Here is a 20,467-nt window from a genome sequence, read left to right as displayed (position 1 = left end):
AATTCCCAAACTTTGGTAGCAATTTTCCGGCAGATGGCGACACCGGAGTGGGGTACAATGTTCCGGGCGATTGTTGGTCTGTTATTCGAGTCTTGCCATGAATCGGAAAAAACTACCATTTTGGGAGAAAATTTTCCACCACGGCCCCGTATAGTAGAAAATGGAAATTTCCAGAAATTCCAAAAACTTGGTATGCAGTCTGGTGACATTTAGGGACCCAAATGACATTACACCATTTTTATCAAAAAAGTCTGGCAACACTGAAAGTTATGGGGAAAAGTTTTTTTTGCGACATGGGTGTCTTTAAAGTTAGTGACAGACAGGAAGAATTGTGGCAGAAAAAAAATGATAATGAGTTTTGGTCGGACATACGACCCAGATTATGGGAAAAATCCGAAATGTCAAAAAATCAAGATGGCGGCGGCGTGGGCGGCCATTTTGTAAAAAGTTGAAAATTTTGAAATTTTGGAATTCATTTTTCGAGTAGTTGGCAACATTTTGGAAAGTCGAGTTGTATGAGGCGGTTGTGTGTCTTGTCGAGAGGTTTCGCTTGGGTGAAGAAATTTCTCCAGTGTTGCCACACTTTGGGAGATTTGGTCCAAAAATGTCGAAAGTAGAAATAACGACTTCCGGTCAAAAATTTGTATGACGCCTCCTGCAAAGGGGTCGTGCAAATGACATTTGACCATTTTCATCTCGATCACCTGGCAACACTGGGAGCTACGCGGTAAAGTATTTTTTTCGACATAGGTGTCTTTAAAGTTAAGGACGGACAGAAGGAGATATGGGAGGAAAAGTCTAAAAATGGGGTTTGATCGGTTATACGATCCAGACTATGGGAAAAATCCGAAATGTCAGAAAATCAAGATGGCGGCTGAGCTGGCGGCCATTTTGTAAAAAGTTTCAGATTTTCGATTTTTCAAATGCGTTTTTCGGGTAGTTGGCAACATTCGGGAAAGTCGGGTTGTATAGGGCGATTACGTAGTTTGTCAAGGAGTATCGATGAGGAAAACAAAAATTTCCAGTGTTGCCATACTTTGGGAGATTTGGTCAAAAAATGTAAAAAATGGAAATAACGACTTCCGGTCAGAAATTTGGATAACGCCTCCTGCACATAAGTCAAACTAATAACATTTGACCATTTTCATCTCGATCACCTGGCAACACTGGGAGTTAGGGGAACTCAAAATTTTGGGGCATGGGTGGTTTCAAGGAATTGTTTCACGGGACTGGGTGAAGATGGAAAAAAAGTAAAAATGGGGTTCGGCGCGGAATATGGTCCAGATTAAAGGAAAAATGCAAAACTTTGGAAATCCAAGATGGCCGCCAAGCTGTCCCATTTTCGTAATGGAACGGAGTTCTCCATACAAATTGTATGCAGGGGGGCTTAGTTAACGTAGAAATAGGCGAGGCCGAAGGCCGAGCGATAGTTTGAAGCCTGTGAGTCGCCAAAGATTTATTTTTAATGCGTCAAAAAAGGACTAGAGCCCAGTGACAGCAGTAAGGCGAGGCCGAAGGCCGAGCGATGGTTCAAATCCCGACAGTCGCCATAGATTTACTTGTGCTGCGTCAAAAAAGCAAAAGAGCCTTGTGACAAACGAGAACGCCCCCTGTAATTTTTGCGAGGCCGAAGGCCGAGCTCCGAATGCGAGGCCGCAGGCCGAGCGCCGCGTAGGGCGAAGCCCGGAGCGGCCAGCATCGCAGATCTAGCTTTTGTAGCCCGCGTAGCGGGCGACCAAAGCTAGTTTCGAATATATCGTTCTAAACGACTTTGAAAAAGAAATATTTTGGTCATTGTTCGTCATTTATTTTTCGGAAAGGATTGTAACCAGCCAGTAACTTGATTTACGAAATAAGTCTCCAGATTATAAACAAACATTAATTTAATTAAAAAAAAATACCAACCGAATTGATAACCCCCTTCTTTTTGTTGAAGTCCTTTTGTTTTTAGAAACAGCATTTGACTGAGTGGCTTAATCATGCTATTTACATCTTTCTGTGATAGACTGAAATTGAAGCAAAAATTAGGTACCTAAGTAAAAAGTTAAAACAGCTGAAAAATAAATCCATCATTAAGTAGACTTAATGTATAATCTACAAACATGCGGTTTCTCCAAATCAACGCTGGGAACAGCTGACGTCTGGCACACTGATAAAAATGCCGAGCGTGTCCCGGCTCTGGTCCCTGAATCATCTATTTTTTGACAATAGAGATGGCAATAATATAGTCCTATTTTTGGAAAGGAGACTATGTAATTATGCTTAAAAATAACAAATACAACACACGCTAATTATACATGTGCGTTTAAAAACAATGCCTGACAACCCAGGCACTATTTGCAGTGACCCTAACGTAGTCAATGGTCATTTTTTAAATGTTCCTGGTGATGACAGCGTGGACATATCCCAATTGACTTTTTTTGAATATAATTGCATAGTTTCCAATCAATTTAATATACAACAGGTTAATGAAATCGAGGTTCTAAAAATATTGAAAAGTTTAAAATCAAATGCCGTAGGATTAGATGGTATCTCTCTTGACATGATATTGTTGACTTTGCCACAATCCCTTGCAACAATAACGTCAATTGTAAATAGGTCGATCACCACAGGTGTTTTCCCTAAAGACTGGCAGAAAGCGCTGATTAAACCAATACCAAAGAAATTGTTGCCGACCTCTTTGTCTGATTTGCGCCCTGTTAGTATTCTGCCATGCTTATCTAAGGTTCTAGAGAGAGTTGTGGCAGATCAAATGAAGATGTTTTTGGAACAAAATGATATCCTCCCTCAGAAACAATCCGGTTTCCGTAAGGCCCACAGTACCGCAACGGCCCTGCTTCAAGTGGCCGATGATGTGTTGGCTGCTCAGGATAGTGGGGAGGGCACTTTGTTGGCTTTGTTGGACTTCTCGAGAGCTTTCGACTGCATTAGCGTCCCACTACTATTAGCAAAGTTGCATTATTATGGTTTCAGTCCATGTGCTGTGAGATGGTTTTATAGTTACTTTGAGCACAGAACTCAATGTGTAGGGGTGTCAGATGATGCTGGTGAGACAAGAGTATCTGATCACTTGGCTGTTAATCGAGGGGTTCCACAGGGTTCAATTCTGGGTCCACTTCTGTTCATTATTTATAGTGCGGACGTGGTTGATCATATACATAATTGTAAGTACCACATCTACGCTGATGATATACAGCTGTACATTTCGAGTAAGCCGAAAGATGTTCACGAAGCAATTACGTACCTCAATGAGGATCTTGGACGGATAACAAATTGGGCTAAGTGCAATTCCCTAGTACTAAATGGAAATAAGTCCAAATATATGGTGCTGGGTTCTAGGGATCAGATAAGAAAAACCATAAACAGGGGAATTAGTGTGTTGATCGAGGGGGAGCCAATAGAGAGGGTAACAGAAGCTAAAAACTTAGGACTTCTAATGGACGAGGAAATGCGCTTTGAAAAACACGTCAATAATATAGTAGGAAACTGTTTTTATAGACTGAAAGTATTATATCAAATACGTAAATATCTTTCTACCGACAATCGCATTAAATTATGCGACTCTCTGGTTCTATCTAAGTTCAACTATATGGACGTGGTCTATGGCCCCCGACTGCTGGCGCGTACCAAGAAAACTATCCAACGTGTGCAAAATGCATGCGCCCGTTTTTGTTTTTCAATCCCGCCGAGAACACACGTTACGCCTTATATAACTAATGCTAAAATATTAAAAATGAACTCACGCAGGGCGTTGCACTTCGCGGCACTGCTTTTTGGTATAATGAAAAACAACACTCCGACTTATCTACTAGATAAATTAGTTTGGACAAGGGAATTCCACTCGCACAAGACCCGTCGCTCCAGCAGCACTCTCGTTCTTCCGCCGCACCGAACCGTTGCCTTCCGGGGTAGCTTCAGGTTTGCCGCCTCCAAGTGCTGGAATGACTTGCCACCGCCATTACGTCGTCTGCAAACATTGTACACTTTTAAAAAGAAATACCGGGAACACATTTTTAACGAACAAATACTGGAGTAGGTTACTTGTATGCTTACCTAAAGGTTTCAGACGATCAAGCACGGAAGTGGGCAAGACGATCGAGACTGCTGTAGCCTGACGTCACTACTTGAAAATTGAAATTTTTTCTCTCCGGACATGCTATTTGTAACACCATTGTAACACCATATTAAATACTTGTTTCATGATTATTATTTTATTTCTAATGACATCATAACTATATATTTGACACTAATTGAAATTGAATTATATGTTTAGACGACCAATACTGCTGGAATTTATTTACTTTTTATTTTTTTTTTTTTTTGTTTGTGGGTGCGCGTGTAACGCTAGGAACAATATGGGATGAACTAAATTGTCGAATCGCGCGCAATCAATCATTCGATTGCACAAACCGGTTTTGCGGGCGTCGAGACACTCAACAACGCGTAACAATGTCACTCTTTACGAATATTACACATTAACACAATTACTACACACACACCTATACAAACAGTTTTATCTTTTTATTAGTATTCTTTTCATTAGTATTCTTAATAAACGTAGTCATATCATCCTTACCGATTTCCCGCCTTTTGTATTTATCTGTGCACTAATATTACTATTTATGTATGTTTATCTAGACAATTTTGTGCAGCTTTTTTATTTTTTATTTTATTTTACCAATGGTCCGTGACCCTCACTCGGCATGGGGCACACTGAAAACCAGCGCCGTGGCCTTCGTCACCGTGGGCCACGGCATATGCTGAGTGGGGTCCCGTTGCAGTGGGCATCTGGTTGGTGAATGGGTGGCACTGCTCAGTTTACTCTTGTTTTTATTTTTTCTTCTTTTATTATTATGTGCCACTGTCATGTCTATGTAATTGCCTGTATTTGTGTGATGTCCACTGTAATAAATGTATCTTTCTTTCTTTCTTTCTAATTACATAAATAAATTATTCCACAAAAGTCCTTTGATGTCTAGAATTTTCTAAGTGTAGGTTTGATTGAAATTGAAACATTATTAGGTATATTGGCTAAGACCTTAGTACTTGATTCCTTAATATCCTTTTATAAGATCGTGCTTCTGAAGACTGACAGTTTCCAATTGAGCCATTAAAGACACAAATGGCGGTTCAGCCCTCAGATGTGATTGCCTTTCAAATAACTGCTTTGTGCTGCATTAAAAAAAATACTCTGTTCCTATAACATTCTGGTACACATGTTTGGCAGCATATTTTGAGAATATTTATTAGGACGTCGATTTCAAGTCACCTATGAACTCGAATCTGGGCGAATAAACCTTACAATTCGTAAAGGAAACATTATTCGCGATTCAATTTTTCTCATTACCCTACAAATTGTAGCATGTGAATTCTGTACACGATTTCGATGTTGATTCCATTAAAAAAAGGTCGTAGGTCGTTGATAAACGCGTCTGCCTCCCACATTGACTTTATTAACATTCAAAGTCTATTTTCCACAAAACTGCGAGGAAATTGTGCCGTGGATTGGGGCAGAGTACAGAATTCGGCGCAACTCCCCGCTAATCCACGCTTGTCAATGTGTGCGTGCGCGCCGCATAGGACGTATTGGCGCGCTCATACACAAACCGCGCTCGGTGCGTTATTTATTCTGATTGGGGTCACTATCTCATCCATCACTATGCAGTGAGTATGACGTCTCTAGCCACCAAAATTAAGTGAGCGATCTGGACCCCGATTGTGCTAATTAGTAATGTCTCCATTTCATTCGCGTTTCATCTCCAGTCTGCACTTCAGACGCGTTCCATTTCATTCCAGCTGATGTGCAATTCGGTATCGCGGTAAAGTTCACGCGCAAACAAATATTGATGAAACGTCTTATTTTTTAATCTACATATACAGTGTGAGTCACGTTAAAGTGTACATATGAAAATAGGTGAAACTAGACCTATTTTTATCGACAAAAAAGAGGTCAAAAATTTTTTGACATTTTTTTTTAATTTTTTATAGAGTTTTTTTTCTTCCAATTACTTATTGTAAAGAAAACGTAATAACTTTTAAACTAAGCGGTATATCCTGATAAAATAAAAACAGTAATAATGCTAAATAACAGGCAATACTAAAAAAATACATAAAATACACAAAAAAGACCAACAAATAATAAAAAATGATACTTTTTGAAAAATATCTGCTTTAAAATTCGTGTTTTTTTGGTTATTTGATAAATTTCTCCAAAAAATGCCCCTATAATAGGTAGTTTTTATTACTTTGTATTATTCTCTATCGTATTACCTTCGTAAAACCAAAAATCGCATGTCTCTATCCCTATCACAACGTTTGCAATGATCGTTTGAACTAAGCCTCTCCGGGCGCGCCATTCAAAGCTTCGTTATCAACGAAACTGAAAATGGCTCTCGATTTGTAATTTTGATAATAGTAGGGAATTTAGTGCAAGAACCCCTCCACTTTGGTATAGAAGGTTCATTTTTGCAACAGTGGTTCTTTGGGTGCTCCTGAGTGGATTTCCGTCGGTAGACATCGGGAGCCCCCCCTGTGGTAGCAGGGGGAGGGGGGGCAAGTTTCCTTCCGCCGCGCTTCACTTTAAGGCCCATATCTTCAAAACTATGGGTATTAGGGCAAGTGTGGTATCATTTTCGGATAATTAAAGGATGGCGAATTCATTTCTAGAACAAACTTTTTGCCTTTTCATACAAAAAAATTGAAATATTGAGNGCTTATGAACCAAATAGTATGAATTCATGGATAAAATAAATATTTTTTTCCGATGCGCAATAAAATTCGCCCGCTGTGTCCTGAAGAAAAAATTTTTTTCACCTACTTTTTGCGAAAAAAGTACCATACAATGTTATATTTTTATAATCCTGATAAATGTAGCTTTCAGGTCATATTTTTTTTATTACATTATCTCCAGTGGTTTAAAAGTAAACGACGTTTATTTAAAAAAATACTTTTTGATTTTTGTGAATTTTACTCAATATTTCAATTTTTTTGTATGAAAAGGCAAAAAGTTTGTTCTAGAAATGAATCCGCCATCCTTTAATTATCCGAAAATGATACCACACTTGCCCTAATACCCATAGTTTTGAAGATATGGGCTTTAAAGTGAAGCGCGGCGGAAGGAAACTTGTCCCCCCTCCCCCTGCTACCACAGGGGGGGCTTCCGATGTCTACCGACGGAAATCCACTCAGGAGCACCCAAAGAAACACTGTTGCAAAAATGAGCCTTCTATACCGAAGTGGAGGGGTCTCCATACAAATCATTGCACTAAATTCCCTGCTATAAAGACAAGTTAGATTTCAAATAAAAACAAAAGATTTTGAAGAAAAATAAACATTTTAGTTCAAATTAAAATTGTCTCTACCTGTAGCGGAGAAAAATGTTGTGGCAGGCCTTTGTTCAAACGTTCATAGCAAATGTTGTGATAGGGATAGAGACATTCGATGTTTGGTTTTACAAAGATAATACGATAGAGAATAATAAAAAGTAATAAAAATCACCTGTTATAGGGGCATTTTTTTGGAGAAATTTATCAAATAACCAAAAAAACACGAATTTTAAAGCAGATTTTTTCGAAAAGTATCATTTTTTATTATTTGTTGTCATTTTTTGTGTATTTTATATATTTTTTTAGTATCGCCTTTTATTTAGAATTATTACTGTTTTTATTTTATCAGGATATACCACTTAGTTTAAAAGTTATTACGTTTTCTTCACAATAAGTAATTAGAAGAAAAAAAATTCTATAAAAAATTAAAAAAAAATCTCATAAATTTTTTGACCTCTTTTTTGTCGATAAAAATAGACCTAGTTTCATTTATTTTCATATGTACACTTTAACGTGACTCACACTGTATGACTTAAACACAGAAAAAGTTCGCTAAGCGTTTGACGTTTGAGAAAAAGTAGCTTTCTGTCAGCTTTTACGTAAAGGTGCAGTTGCGCATCGTTTACGTTACAGCATCGTTTAAACTAGCTGTCAAAACGAAACCGCGATACGGATTTGTCAAAACAGCTGAAGTTCGTTCGTCGTCCAGTAGCGTTGCAGTTGAAACTTTTTATTGCAATCGCGGCCTTGAGCTGTGCGAGCATGTGTTTAAGCTTTGAAACGGTGTTCTATTATATTATGTAAGCCTATACGTCCCACTACATGGCACGGGCCATATCCTAAGGCCCTCTTCACATGTCCCGGTTGCCGGCTAACCGGCGCCGGGTACCCGGTGGTGAAGTGTATGGGCATGGTACGTAGCTTTCACATGTATCGGCGTAATTAATCCGGCATGCCCATACACTTCACCACCGGGTACCCGGCGCCGGTTAGCCGGCAACCGGGACATGTGAAAAGGGCCTAACTGTGAGTTGGTTTTTCTTCAGCTTGTAGATAGACGCGCCTAGCCCATATTCCTCAGGCCTATAANGGTACCCGGTGGTGAAGTGTATGGGCATGGTACGTAGCTTTCACATGTATCGGCGTAATTAATCCGGCATGCCCATACACTTCACCACCGGGTACCCGGCGCCGGTTAGCCGGCAACCGGGACATGTGAAAAGGGCCTAACTGTGAGTTGGTTTTTCTTCAGCTTGTAGATAGACGCGCCTAGCCCATATTCCTCAGGCCTATAATCGCGCCGGTGATGGCGATCCCTTGCGTAGTAGAAACTTCCCCATTGTGGTGGAAAATCAGCTAAAAACAACCCTGTTTCAGATTCCGGCAACATATCCCTGGAGTCGGCGTTCTGCGCGCTGATGGCTCCCTCTCCACTGCTGGAGCTGAGCAGCATTTTCTTCTTCTTCGTGCCCGGTATACTCATTCTGTGCCTGTACGTCAGGATGGGACTGCATATCAGGTAAGTTATAATTATAAACTTCATAAAAAAAAATTAAAATTATAAATAACTTTTTAAAATCGAACTGCCTAAGGCGAGGGAATTGAACCCACGACCTTTTCAAAAAAATAATTGTACAACAGTAAAAATATTTAGCTTCAGCGACAGCGACAGCTCGACGGATGACAAATATTTTTCCCGATTAACAACGCGAAAACTTTTTTCGCACAAATATCCTTCGCGCTAGTGTCTTTCGCGCTCATGTCTTTTCGCGCTAATGTCCATTCGCTCAAGTGTCTTTTGGCGCAAGTGTCCATGCGCGCAAATGGCTTTTCGCGCTAGTGTCTTCGCTCTAATGTCTTTCGCGCAAGTGTTCCGATACGAATATAATCTTAGTGAGAGTGATGTTTCATGGCCAAGAATAGTTCATTTCAGTTTACTAGATTTGATTCACTTTATTCATAATTAAAATTGAAAAACCAATTTGTTGACCAACTTATTGAACAAAGTGTTGACATTTCCGCGCGTTGACAGCTCTATCACGTTTTGCGCTTTAAAGTTCCGATTCAATAGGTCTATTATTATTTAATCCTTTGATCACAACCTCCTACGTAATAACGATTCCAATTTGCCTTCGGTATTTTACAAAGAACTTGCAAACAAATGACGCTGTTTGTCAAACGTCGAGTCGTGCGATTTGTTGTCAACATTTAGGTAGTACCTGCAATAACATGCTTAATTGCTCCTGTCTATCATATGGGACTGGGAATGCTCCACTAAGCCGTACATCCTTTGTCGTTTGTCGCTGAAGTAAATTCTGATCGACTTAGCGTTTGCAGGCGTGTCAGTATATTATGTAGACATAGTTTGTGAGCCATAAAGGACTCTACATACCAAGCCCGGCAACTTCATTTCAAAGGAATTATGTCGACAAGTAGCAGATTCTCTACGACTTTTTACTAATCAAAAGTCGACTTATGTCGGTGGTTTAGTATGTAGACTGCATGTATTAAGGTTTCTCGAAAGATCTAAGGTCTCTAAAATCGCAAAATGAATTGACCAATTTAGTCATTTTTTTTAAATGTTCGTTGAAGTCCAAGTATGGTTTTTACGGTGAGATTTGCAAAAATCAACCCCTATAAGGGGGTAAAACGGGGTCCACGCGTACGAAGTTGCGGGGGGCCGCTAGTTTGTAATAAAAGTGAAATAGGTGTTCGATTGATTAGGTACAATTTTTGTGTGGGTTTTATAAATAAATATTAGTGAATTTTCTCTTATAATTGTGATAGGTAATTAAGCTTCTTAAATCACATACATAGTTTCTTTCACGCGAAAATGTCAAATTCTTTTTTTAGAACTTGCCCTTTTGTCAATCACATTTAACGTTGTAATTAAGGTAAATATTTTTTTTTTTGTTTTTAATCTCCGGCTAAAATTGCCGGAGTTCGGTTTCAGACAAAACAATTTGTTGAGTATGAAATCAATAATGTATTCTTTTAGACCTTTATTGTTACCGAAATAAAATTTCAAAATGAAAACCCTCAGCTAAAAATAACTACAGAACAATGCTAGCACTAGTAAAGCTTCAACCACACCAACGCGTGCAGATCGCGACCCATAACAGTCCGCGCGACCTGTCATTGGCTTAAGGTTCGGCCAAACCAACGCGATCACACGCGATCAGCCGGCGTGCAGCGATGGCGATCAATGCATTTAAGTCTGGTCGCCATCGCTGCACGCCGGCTGATCGCTTTGGTTTGGCTGAACCTTCAAGATAGCGCCGGCGATGGCGATCTACACGTCCGATTTTAATTTGTATGAAGAATCGGCCAAATCTAATCGGTGTATTGTGCCCACTTCCATACATGCCTATACTGATCAACTGCGCGACTAAACTATCGGCCAACGAAAAATCGATGGTCTGTAGCATCTCATACAGTTAAGTAATCTTAACTGTATGAGATGCTACAGTGATTAGCCGATGCTCTCTGTACTTTTTTTTATACATAACAAGGCAGGTAGGTATTTAACCACAATCGCATCTGATGTTAAGTGGGATGCAGTTAGGGTTCCCAACCCTCCCGGATTGCCCGGGAGACTCCGGAAATAATGGTTAACCTCCCGACCTCCCGGAAAGCTTCCATTTCCACAGAAATCCCTGTCCTGAATTAAAATATGGTCACGTTTGTTCTTTCCATTCCTGTCTCTATTAATGCTTCATTCGAGCGCGTATTCAGCGTGATGGAGCAACTATGGAGCAAATCTCCCGGGTTGGTCCTTTCAAGAGTTGGCAACCCTAGATGCAGTCTAGTGGGATGAAGGCGAGAGTGAAAAAAGGCCCGGATTATAGTTTTCAGGAAAGACAGCAGCAGGCAATGAATTCCAGTCCCTGGCTTAAGTCCAGTAAAAATATTATTTTAAAGTATCTAAAAGGCGCTTTGTTGAATGACTTGAGTCATTTTCCTAGTAAGGCAAATTTTTCAAGAAAAAATATTTATACAGCTACTTCGGAATCGTTTTCCTTCCAAGAAGTGGGTTCTTTGTTCACTGGTATGTGAAAAAGCTCGTTAGTTTTATACTTTTTATAAGTATAGGTAATTTCACATTAAAAATAAATCTAAATCAAACACTGCTAGTGAGAATGGAAATGAAAAATATTCAGTTATCCAGTTTTGACCAATGCTTTGGCGCATAAGATGTTAAAGTAAAAGTTCCTAAGAAAAAAACTGTGAAGAGTTGGATACTTGGTTGTTGTAGATAGAGCTTCTTCGTAGGAGATACGTAGATAAAACACCAGACAATAGGTAGTTGATTAATATATTTGATGTTGTTCGTGCAACAGTGGTACAAAGAGTGGAGTAATAATTAATTGAATATAAAACGAAGACTAGTTATTATGACAGAATATTACAAATTAGGGATTGGTGCCGAGTGCAAAAGACAAAGAAAAGTTATTAGGTACCTACATGATTAATCTGTCCTCAATATTTGGTACATACATGGTGTGATGAGTGCATAAAGTATGATGCAATCATATTTTATAATTAACTGAGTACAAAGTAGGCACAATACCATTAAAAGTAATTGCTTTTTATAACGCGTAATACCTTGCATTGAAAAATAAAACCTAATCAAAGCATAGGCATAAAATAGTAAAAATATATCTTTTAATTTGATTAATTTTAGAAACAATTTCAGTAACAATCCAAAGACAAAAGTCTCTCCCACCTAGCTACTACGAGTACATGTTAGGCTGAGTTGCACCACTTAAATTTAACGGTAATTATGACGATAACCGGTGCTTTTTGTATGGAATTTGACAGATTTTTGACGTTTGTCAAAGTTAAAGTAAGATGGTGCAACCCAGCCTAAATCCTTGCACCATCTTACTTTAACTATACAAATGTCAAAAGTCTGTCTATTTTACAAAAACACTGGTTAAAGTTATTATACATAGATGCAACGCAGCCTTATTGTTTCCTTAGGGCCTTCTGCTATTGACCATTAGGTACTTTTGCTTTAAAATATCCTCAATTCTACATAGCAAATTGCAGAACAAGGATCGTAACAACTTGTGGTGTCGTCGTCCGGGTCATCGTACCAAATTCTATTAACTAGAGATGAAAGTTTCTAGTCAAATTAAGATCCTTTGGTCGAGTGTAGTCCAAAAATAACAGCCAGCTTAATTAGTTGAAAGGTCAAATTAAAAGTACATAGAATTTTAATTCATTTTTGCAGACAGTTTAAGTCTTTGTCGTGAACAATTCGTTCAATTAAAGATAATGTCACAGATCGGCTCAGTTAATTTAATAGTTTTAGTAGCAATTTACGAATAAGTAGTCAGAAATAGAAAAATCTGATTTAATGTATAAGTAACGTACTTGCCTCTAAAATTCATTTTACTTTTCTTTAACAAACGTCAAAAAATTGTCAAACTCCATACACAAAGCACCAGTGTATCTACCATGAGTTTACGTTAAGTGTGCTCGCTAGCGAGTACGTCAAAAATCTCTATGAAGATTTTGTTACTTGAAAGTAGCCGCTAGGGGCGCTGAACAATATGTCATACAAGTAATGTCATTTTTTTACGCAGTCGCTAGCGAGCACACCTAACGTAAACTCACAGTTATCGTCATAGTTACCGTTAATTTTAGGTGGTGCAACTCAGCCTTAGAAATTAGAACCAAACATAGTTCAATATGAGGGTTTAGAGATACTTCAACGTTAAATACAAGCGTGGCACCACATCTAGTGAAAAGTAGATATTTGCAGTCTATCCTGAGCAAACAACGTTGAAAGAAAGAAAGAAAAGAAAGAAAGAAAAACATTTATTTGGTACCAACTTAAAATATAACACACAGATAACAAAAAGCAAGTACAAGTAGTTAGAACCAAAATTGGCCACCGCTCAGCATGTGTCATGCTCTGGAGTAGTAAATAAAACCCAGAACATGACGCTGTTATTCAGCGGTGACCATTTTTGGACACACGGACCACGTTGGCTGGCTGTATAAAACGAGATGTGGTTAGAAATGTCAAGACACCCAAATTAATTGTTAAGTGGCAGATTACAGTGGCTCGAAGGCGCTCTGTTCCCAGCTCGAGTCCTGTACATCCTTTGATCAGACCGCGTGGTGCTACTTAAAATTATCAATTAGTAAGGCTCAATTTCAGAGAGGTCATTGCCTGGACAATGTTAGACCGCGGGAACAACGACACTGTTTACGGAAGTACGGGTAAACGTTTTGGTCATCGACTTTGGAAGACTTGGAGTGACTTGGAGAGCCATTGTTTTCAAATTGTAATGGAACTGGGAAGTTTATAACTAACTAGCTTTTGCCTGCGGCGTCATCCGCGTGAATATATAACATCATTAATTGTGCTAACTAAGCAGCAACTTATATTTCTTGCAAGCTGTGTATACCTCTAAGTGATAGTGCAATTAGCTTAATATTTTGCGTATTTTTTAACATATTGTGTATTGTTGTACCTATCGTTGGTGTACCAAATAAATAAATAAATAAATAAAAATTTAGTATGTCACAAATTGTCATAAATTATAGCCATTCTGGGTTATAAACAATAATACTGTAAAGTTTCATTAAAATCCGTTCAGTAGTTTTTGCGTGAAAGAGTAACAAAAATCCAGACATCCACACAAACTTTCGATTAGTAGGATAGGGGTGCCGTGTATGATGGGACAGTCAAATAAAACTACTGGAGCAAGATGCCTATGAAATATTATATCGGCTGTTATAGTCTACTCATTAATTAAGTTTTAAAATAAAATGTTAACATTTAACAAGAACTGTAATCGAGTTTAACAGCGTCGATGCCTAATACAAGCTTTTTTATAAGTAGGTAGTCCATATTCAAGCGCGTATTAGCGTGGCACGAATTATGTTGAAGTTGGGCTACCGATTTGAAAATGATATGTCAACTATCACTAATCGCGCCCAAATAAAACTAGGTTATGTCATTGCTTATTTGCACTGCACCTACATTTGACCACAGAATAAGTAATAGTACAGGTACAGAAGGATTACTCCGCAAGACGATTTAAATAAATGCGAGTCTTGCTGCGACGCGATACAGTGGAATTCAGCTCGCACAGCGCTACGTACCTAAAATTTTATTCACCTACAAGTTTTGTCTCTTTCTATCGCGTGCCTCTGAACTCTTCTTACGCTGTTGGGGTTGCTGTCTAGTGAAAAAAAAAATCTACTTATATGTCACGAGGTACGTACCTCATGACACGCATTCATTATGGAAAACCTTGGGAGAGGCCTTTGTCCAGCAGTGGACGTCATTTGGCTGAAACGAACGAACGCATTCTGAGCAGTAGTCATGGTAGGTTAGGTTCCTATACTATCCTAAGAATTATTGATTACCTACATGGCCAACATACCTTTCAGCATCTTTGGGAAGCGAAAAAGATAAATCCGGTAGATTTCTTTTCGAATTTAAACACCCGAACGCCGCACAATATCTCTTTCTCTTTATGTCTAATTAAGGCAGCACTTAGATTAAGTTAAATACGTTGTAAATATTGATTGTCTTCCAGTGTATGTCTTGTTGGTTGTCCTATTAAATAAATAAAAAATAAAATAAAATAAATAAATGTCCATTTTTAAATAATACTTCGATCATAGAATTACTTAGGTACTACAACGCACGCCAGCGTCCTGGACGGGCGCGCGCGTGACACTCGACTGATATAATACCCGCCGGCGGGGCGCTTCGCTGTAGGTAATTATCGGATGTACCGCGCGGAGTGAGCCAGGCCTGATTTGACACACTACGAGTAATAAAATAAGCTGATATACTTAGGTAGAATTACTTCCATAGAATTTTGTCATTAATTGATTAGCAGGTACTGCTACCAAATTAATTAAATTACAATTTCTATGGAAGTCATGGAGGATAAAATTACTGTTTGAGTGGAACGTAAGTAACTGTATCAGATTGCATTTTCAATTAGAACATAATACGAATCAACTTCCAGTCATATTTTAATGAAATCGAGCGAATGATATAAATTGGTTTCAATCAGTGCCTACCTGCCTAAACATCGTGACATGTTCATACTAAACTAAAAGGATTATTCTCAGTCTCAGAATTTTGGGGTTGTTTGATCGAGTTAAAATATTATTCTGCCTGTAACAATTCAGACCTGTGTTGGAAATAAGTTTAACCCAGTTAGTACTAATAGTTCAGCTAATCCTAGACCGTGTTAATGGATTTTGGGAATCAATTAAGGTTATAATTAATCTTTTAATCATGATTGTTTCATTATCGGTCGGCCGTTTGGTGTAGAGGTTCAGAACGGACTACTATGCCGAGAAATCCCGGGTTCGATTCCCGGCCGGGTAGAAATTGAAATGATGAATTTTAATTTCTGTGATGGGTCTGGGTGTTACTACATAGTAATACCTAGGTACCTACATATATTTAGTAGGTATGTATTTACATTAAAAATATATTTAATTGTAATTATGTTTATATCCGTTGTCTAGTACTTACCCATAGTACAAGCTTTGCTCAGTTTGGGACTAGAAGCGTAGTGTAAAATGTCCAATGATATTTATTATTTATTTATACTCGTAGATTGTAGAGTTTTCATATTGCGCTCACCAGTTGGCGTCACTGGCAAGTAAGGTCCTGTCACTTGCTTGTGGCGATAACTCGTGAGAACAATAGGCGTGTTTTAAAAAAAAAACTTTTAGTCCGTCAATTATATTATCGAAAAATATTGGACACGTATATTTTTATTTGTCCAACAAACAAGAACTTATTTAAGAAGTTATGGTGCGTTAAATTTCCGCGTGACGTCACAAAATGCTACCCTTTTAACCACGCCTTGACCTCACGGATATCTCTTCTTTAGAACTTTGGTGCGCTTTATCTCTTTCAATTTTCATTAGTTTGAAAAAGTGAAAAATGCGTGTTGAGTATTTTTCAAACTCTTGTTTTTTTACTCAGCTAACATGAAATTATAATATTAAGATAATATAATTTAAAAAGCCTCGTTTTATCAGAACCATTGATGCAATAATTTAAACGAAGAATGTTCACTAATTTTGTTTTTTAGCTTTCTGTATTCTCTGTTAAAAATAAAAAATACACGTGAAAGAATTATTAGTACCTAACATTCTCAATTCAATAATAAAGCCAATTTAATTTAATAATTGTCTTCCTGGTATTTTAAATCTTTGCAGCGTTTCATTAAAATCATTTAATAATGGAATATTCCAAAATAGGTAGGTGCTTATGTCAATCCAATCATTCATTATGAAAAGCAAGTCAAAATTGTGTTAATTAATTAACGTCTATAACATTTGTTTTTGCGGAATTTATAATTATTTGAATTCCTATTCGCAGGTTCAGGTAAAATATTATAACTCGCTAAATAATTAATTTCATGTCTACTCTACTTTCTAATGCTGTTTAATTAATTATGACGAAACGAAAGTTTAACCCTTGAAGATTGGAAATACTCGTATAGCTCCCACTTTATTTGAAGCTGACAGCTTTTAAAACTCCAATAAGAACATACAGGATGAACCATTAAAAAGGGTTGATTCTACTACTCAAATGCAATAACATTCCTACAGGACCAATATCTCAATTCCCAAGCCTCAAAATGTATGTCCCCATATTAATTAGCTGGTTACTAAAAGTAAAAGTAAAAAGTATTTATTTCTAAAAGATGTCACATGTAGGTACAATTTATTCTGGCGGTCTCTGCACTAAGCTAGAAAGCTTGTATCGCAGCAGCCAATTCAAAATATTTTATTTGCATGAGAAGGTTTCTTTTTTTGGAAGATGAACTTCCTTCTCTTAGGGAAAGTTGTTGCATTTGAGCAGTAGAATACAAGTGACAATAGTCGTACGTTGAAGTTTTCGGACTTGCCGACTCGAGATCCGAAGAACACTGGTTCAAACCCTACTGCCGCTGGACTATAGGGATGTTTCCTGGGTCAAAAAGCAAGAGTTTTAATTAGTCCGTCAGTTAACTTATCAAAAAATACTCTACACGTATTTTTCACTTTTTCAAACTAACGAAAATTTAAAGAGATAAAGCGCGCCAAAGTTCATAAGAAGAGGCCCGTGACGTCAATGCTTGCATAAAAGTGCCGCACGTTGTGACGTCGTGCGGAACTTCAACGCACCATAACTATGTAATTATTTGTTAGAATGACAAATAAAAATATATGTGTCCAATATTTTTTAATATTAAACATAACGGACTAAAAAATTTTTTTTAGGAAACTAGCCTATTGTGGTGAACGCATATTTAGTTTAGTACGAGTGGCTGACGGGACTATAGTAAATGCAATACTAGTATTCTTAAAAAATGTATTTTGTTTGATCACCCACTAATGGGACACTCTGTATAATTCGCTTCTACCTCTAAGAGTTAAGGTTACGTATTTTCGGTGATCAATCACTCATAATCAGCTACTCACAGCCCTTTTCCTTATTCGCTTGATAAACGACGAGTTTTGATATATTTATGTTTTCATTTGCCCTACGCTCGCTTCCGCAATCTTTCGGTGTGCTTTGGAAATATATTGCACAGGGGGGTCTATTTATACTAACTATCAGCGTTAACGGGAAAATTATGCATTGAATATGGTATTTAGTGTAGTATGAAACGTGACTGTATCGTTCTCACTATTGAATCAATTTAAAATTTTAAAAATTATTTTAAACAAAATTTACAATCAACTATTTAAAAAAAAAAAAAAAAAAATTTGGATGAATTTTGGTTAGTCAGAAAGGTAGATGAAATCATGGGACTTAGGGCAAGGTCAAATAAGCTACCTTTAGGCGCACAAATTAAACTTTGAGATAGTGAAATAAGGGACGACTATAATAGAGAAACACGGGTTTCAATGCGTCATTTTTATATGACTTGTTACATACATACTCGTAATATGTACTCATGGCTTGACGTTTCAGCTGCTATAAAACTCATAAAAAATGTCGCGTTGAGACCCGTGTTTCTTTTTTTTTGTATTTTAGTTGAAATGGAACACGAAAGCTTAAAATCTTTTTATGCTTTTAGTTAATAGGAAACGTGTTTTTATTTTTTGGAGAATACCTACTTACTTTAAAGACTACGACAGACGACAGTCCACCAAGGGGCGTAGCGGAGCGGCGTCTCCGCCTCCGTCCTCCGTCTTTTGAATAACCAAACAGATTTCATTATTTCAACATCTCCTCTCCGCTCCGTCAAATTCTAAAGAAAAATAAGTCCGCCCGACACAACTCCTCTCTAACAATGACTTCCGCATGTTCTGGGTTCTACTACCTCAGAGTATGACACATGGTGAGCGGTGGCCATTCTTGGTTCTAACTCCATTTTGCTTAATCGAACTATCTGTATTCATTTTATCTTCGAACCAAAATATTTTTTTTCTATTTCTATTATATTTCTATATTCTCTATATTCTATATCTCCGCTCTGCTCCGACTTGGTGGAAACCGGACCTAACACATCCGGATGAAGTCAGGTTGAAAGCCAGTATTGTAATACGAGTCCAAATCGAATAACAATGCCTGCTGTAGCGTATTCAATCCCTCTTGGGGCACATGTTAGTCTGATGACATTACGCAGTTGAACTGTTTATAATGACGTTTAGTATGGAAATTCCATTTTAAACTAGTTTTCAACGCTTATATAACTTATTTTGTAAGAAGGTACACTCAGTGTCAAAGAAATCGCACCTCCCGCGACAATAAGTTTAAAGATTTGATTCTGACACAATCATGGTTGGTACTCCACCAATATTGATGTATTTTAAAAGCCCAAAAACTTAAAGAAAAACACATTAATTTATTTTATAAACAACAGGTACCATAAATGAGACTTGAAAAAGCCAAGGTTGGGGCTCACCTCTGGGACCAATCAGACGAATTTTTGGGGTTATAAGACCTAAAATGGTCTCACGTGTCCCTTTAACAGATGGATAGCGATTAATCCCAATTTAACAGTTTTATTATAACCATAAAAAAAACAGTTGACTCAAGCGTGACCTGTCGCTTTAAGAAGAGATACTAGATCCGTCTAAATACACATTTTTGGAGTATAAACATTTCAGTTATTTTAGGCTATCAAATTGTCCCAATGTTGGAGGGAAGTGAGGATACATACGTTTGAAAGTGCTTATCGCGGGCTGTGCGATTTATTTGACGCCGAGTGTAGTTTTCAACGCTTGTATAATTATTTTGAAGTAGTTTGTTCCAGTTTATTTATTCTATTATCTTTTCAGGTCGACACGAGTGATGGAGAAGACTAAAGTGGGACTGCTGAACGGCCACATCCATGGAGAGACGAGGCAGGCCAAGTCACGGAAGACAATAATACGCATGCTGGGTATGTGCACAATTCCTTTTCCATAGTATTCTCTTTATTATCATTACCGTCATCATCATCTTCATCATCGTCACGTCATTTAGACTACAAAGAACGAACGAGCCTCTCTAATTTACCAACGGCAAAAGGGAGAATTTGGCATTTACAAATTATACGGCCTAAGGCTATTTGTAAACATCCGTTTTTTTTACCGGTCTACGGCCCGATTTTTTCGCCTGGTTGGTGTATGGTTTTTGACGTAAGACTGGCGAGAAAATTTATAGCAAACCAAGGATATTGACTTTGACGGTTCGTCGTCCGGTGAAAAACGGATTTTAAACTTTCGCGTTCCATTTCAATTAAAATAACACGGGTCAACGTCTTAATGTAATTCATTAATAAACGTCGCGTTAAGACCGGTGTTACTATTTTAAGAAAAAACGGATGTTACAATCGGCCTAAAAGTCGTCAAAATCTTCTTTGTAACAAAATGGTCCGCTTTGAAGCCGAACCTTGATTTCGAACTCCTCCTATTTTTATAATTTCTAATCCTCCTAATGTTCTTCTGATTAATTTCGTTGCAAGTAAAAAACTCATAAAACAAATAGGCTTTAAAAAAGCACTTTTACACGTCCCAGTATTAACCCTACCACTGCTTCAGGACAATAAATGGGCCAGTGCTGAGAAGAAGCAGCGCAAGAAACTCAGTCACTAGTCTTTATGACAGTTTAACTTTCCTCCGGGACAAACTTCACCTTCACTGGTTATGTTTTTATAGGCTAA

At 37.8% G+C, this 20,467-nt stretch overlaps 1 protein-coding gene across 1 annotated transcript in view; it reads left to right on the top strand.

Moving 5' to 3' along the window:
* Positions 1 to 19,731, top strand: part of NGR-A25 (neuropeptide receptor A25) — a 102,526-nt gene extending 82,795 nt beyond the window's left edge. The window contains exons 4-5 of the mRNA XM_028315109.1: positions 8,703 to 8,844; positions 19,602 to 19,731. Coding sequence (XP_028170910.1) covers positions 8,703 to 8,844; positions 19,602 to 19,731 — 272 coding nt within the window. The remainder of the gene's footprint in view (positions 1 to 8,702; positions 8,845 to 19,601) is intronic.
* Positions 19,732 to 20,467: the final 736 nt, after the last annotated feature.

The sequence above is a fragment of the Ostrinia furnacalis genome, unplaced genomic scaffold (assembly GCF_004193835.3).
Source record: "Ostrinia furnacalis isolate ACB-3 unplaced genomic scaffold, ASM419383v2 OfSCF4979, whole genome shotgun sequence".
In the NCBI taxonomy this organism is placed as follows: domain Eukaryota; kingdom Metazoa; phylum Arthropoda; class Insecta; order Lepidoptera; family Crambidae; genus Ostrinia; species Ostrinia furnacalis.
The sequence above is the reverse complement of the archived record's forward strand: the minus strand, read 5'-3'. Positions and strand labels throughout refer to the sequence as shown.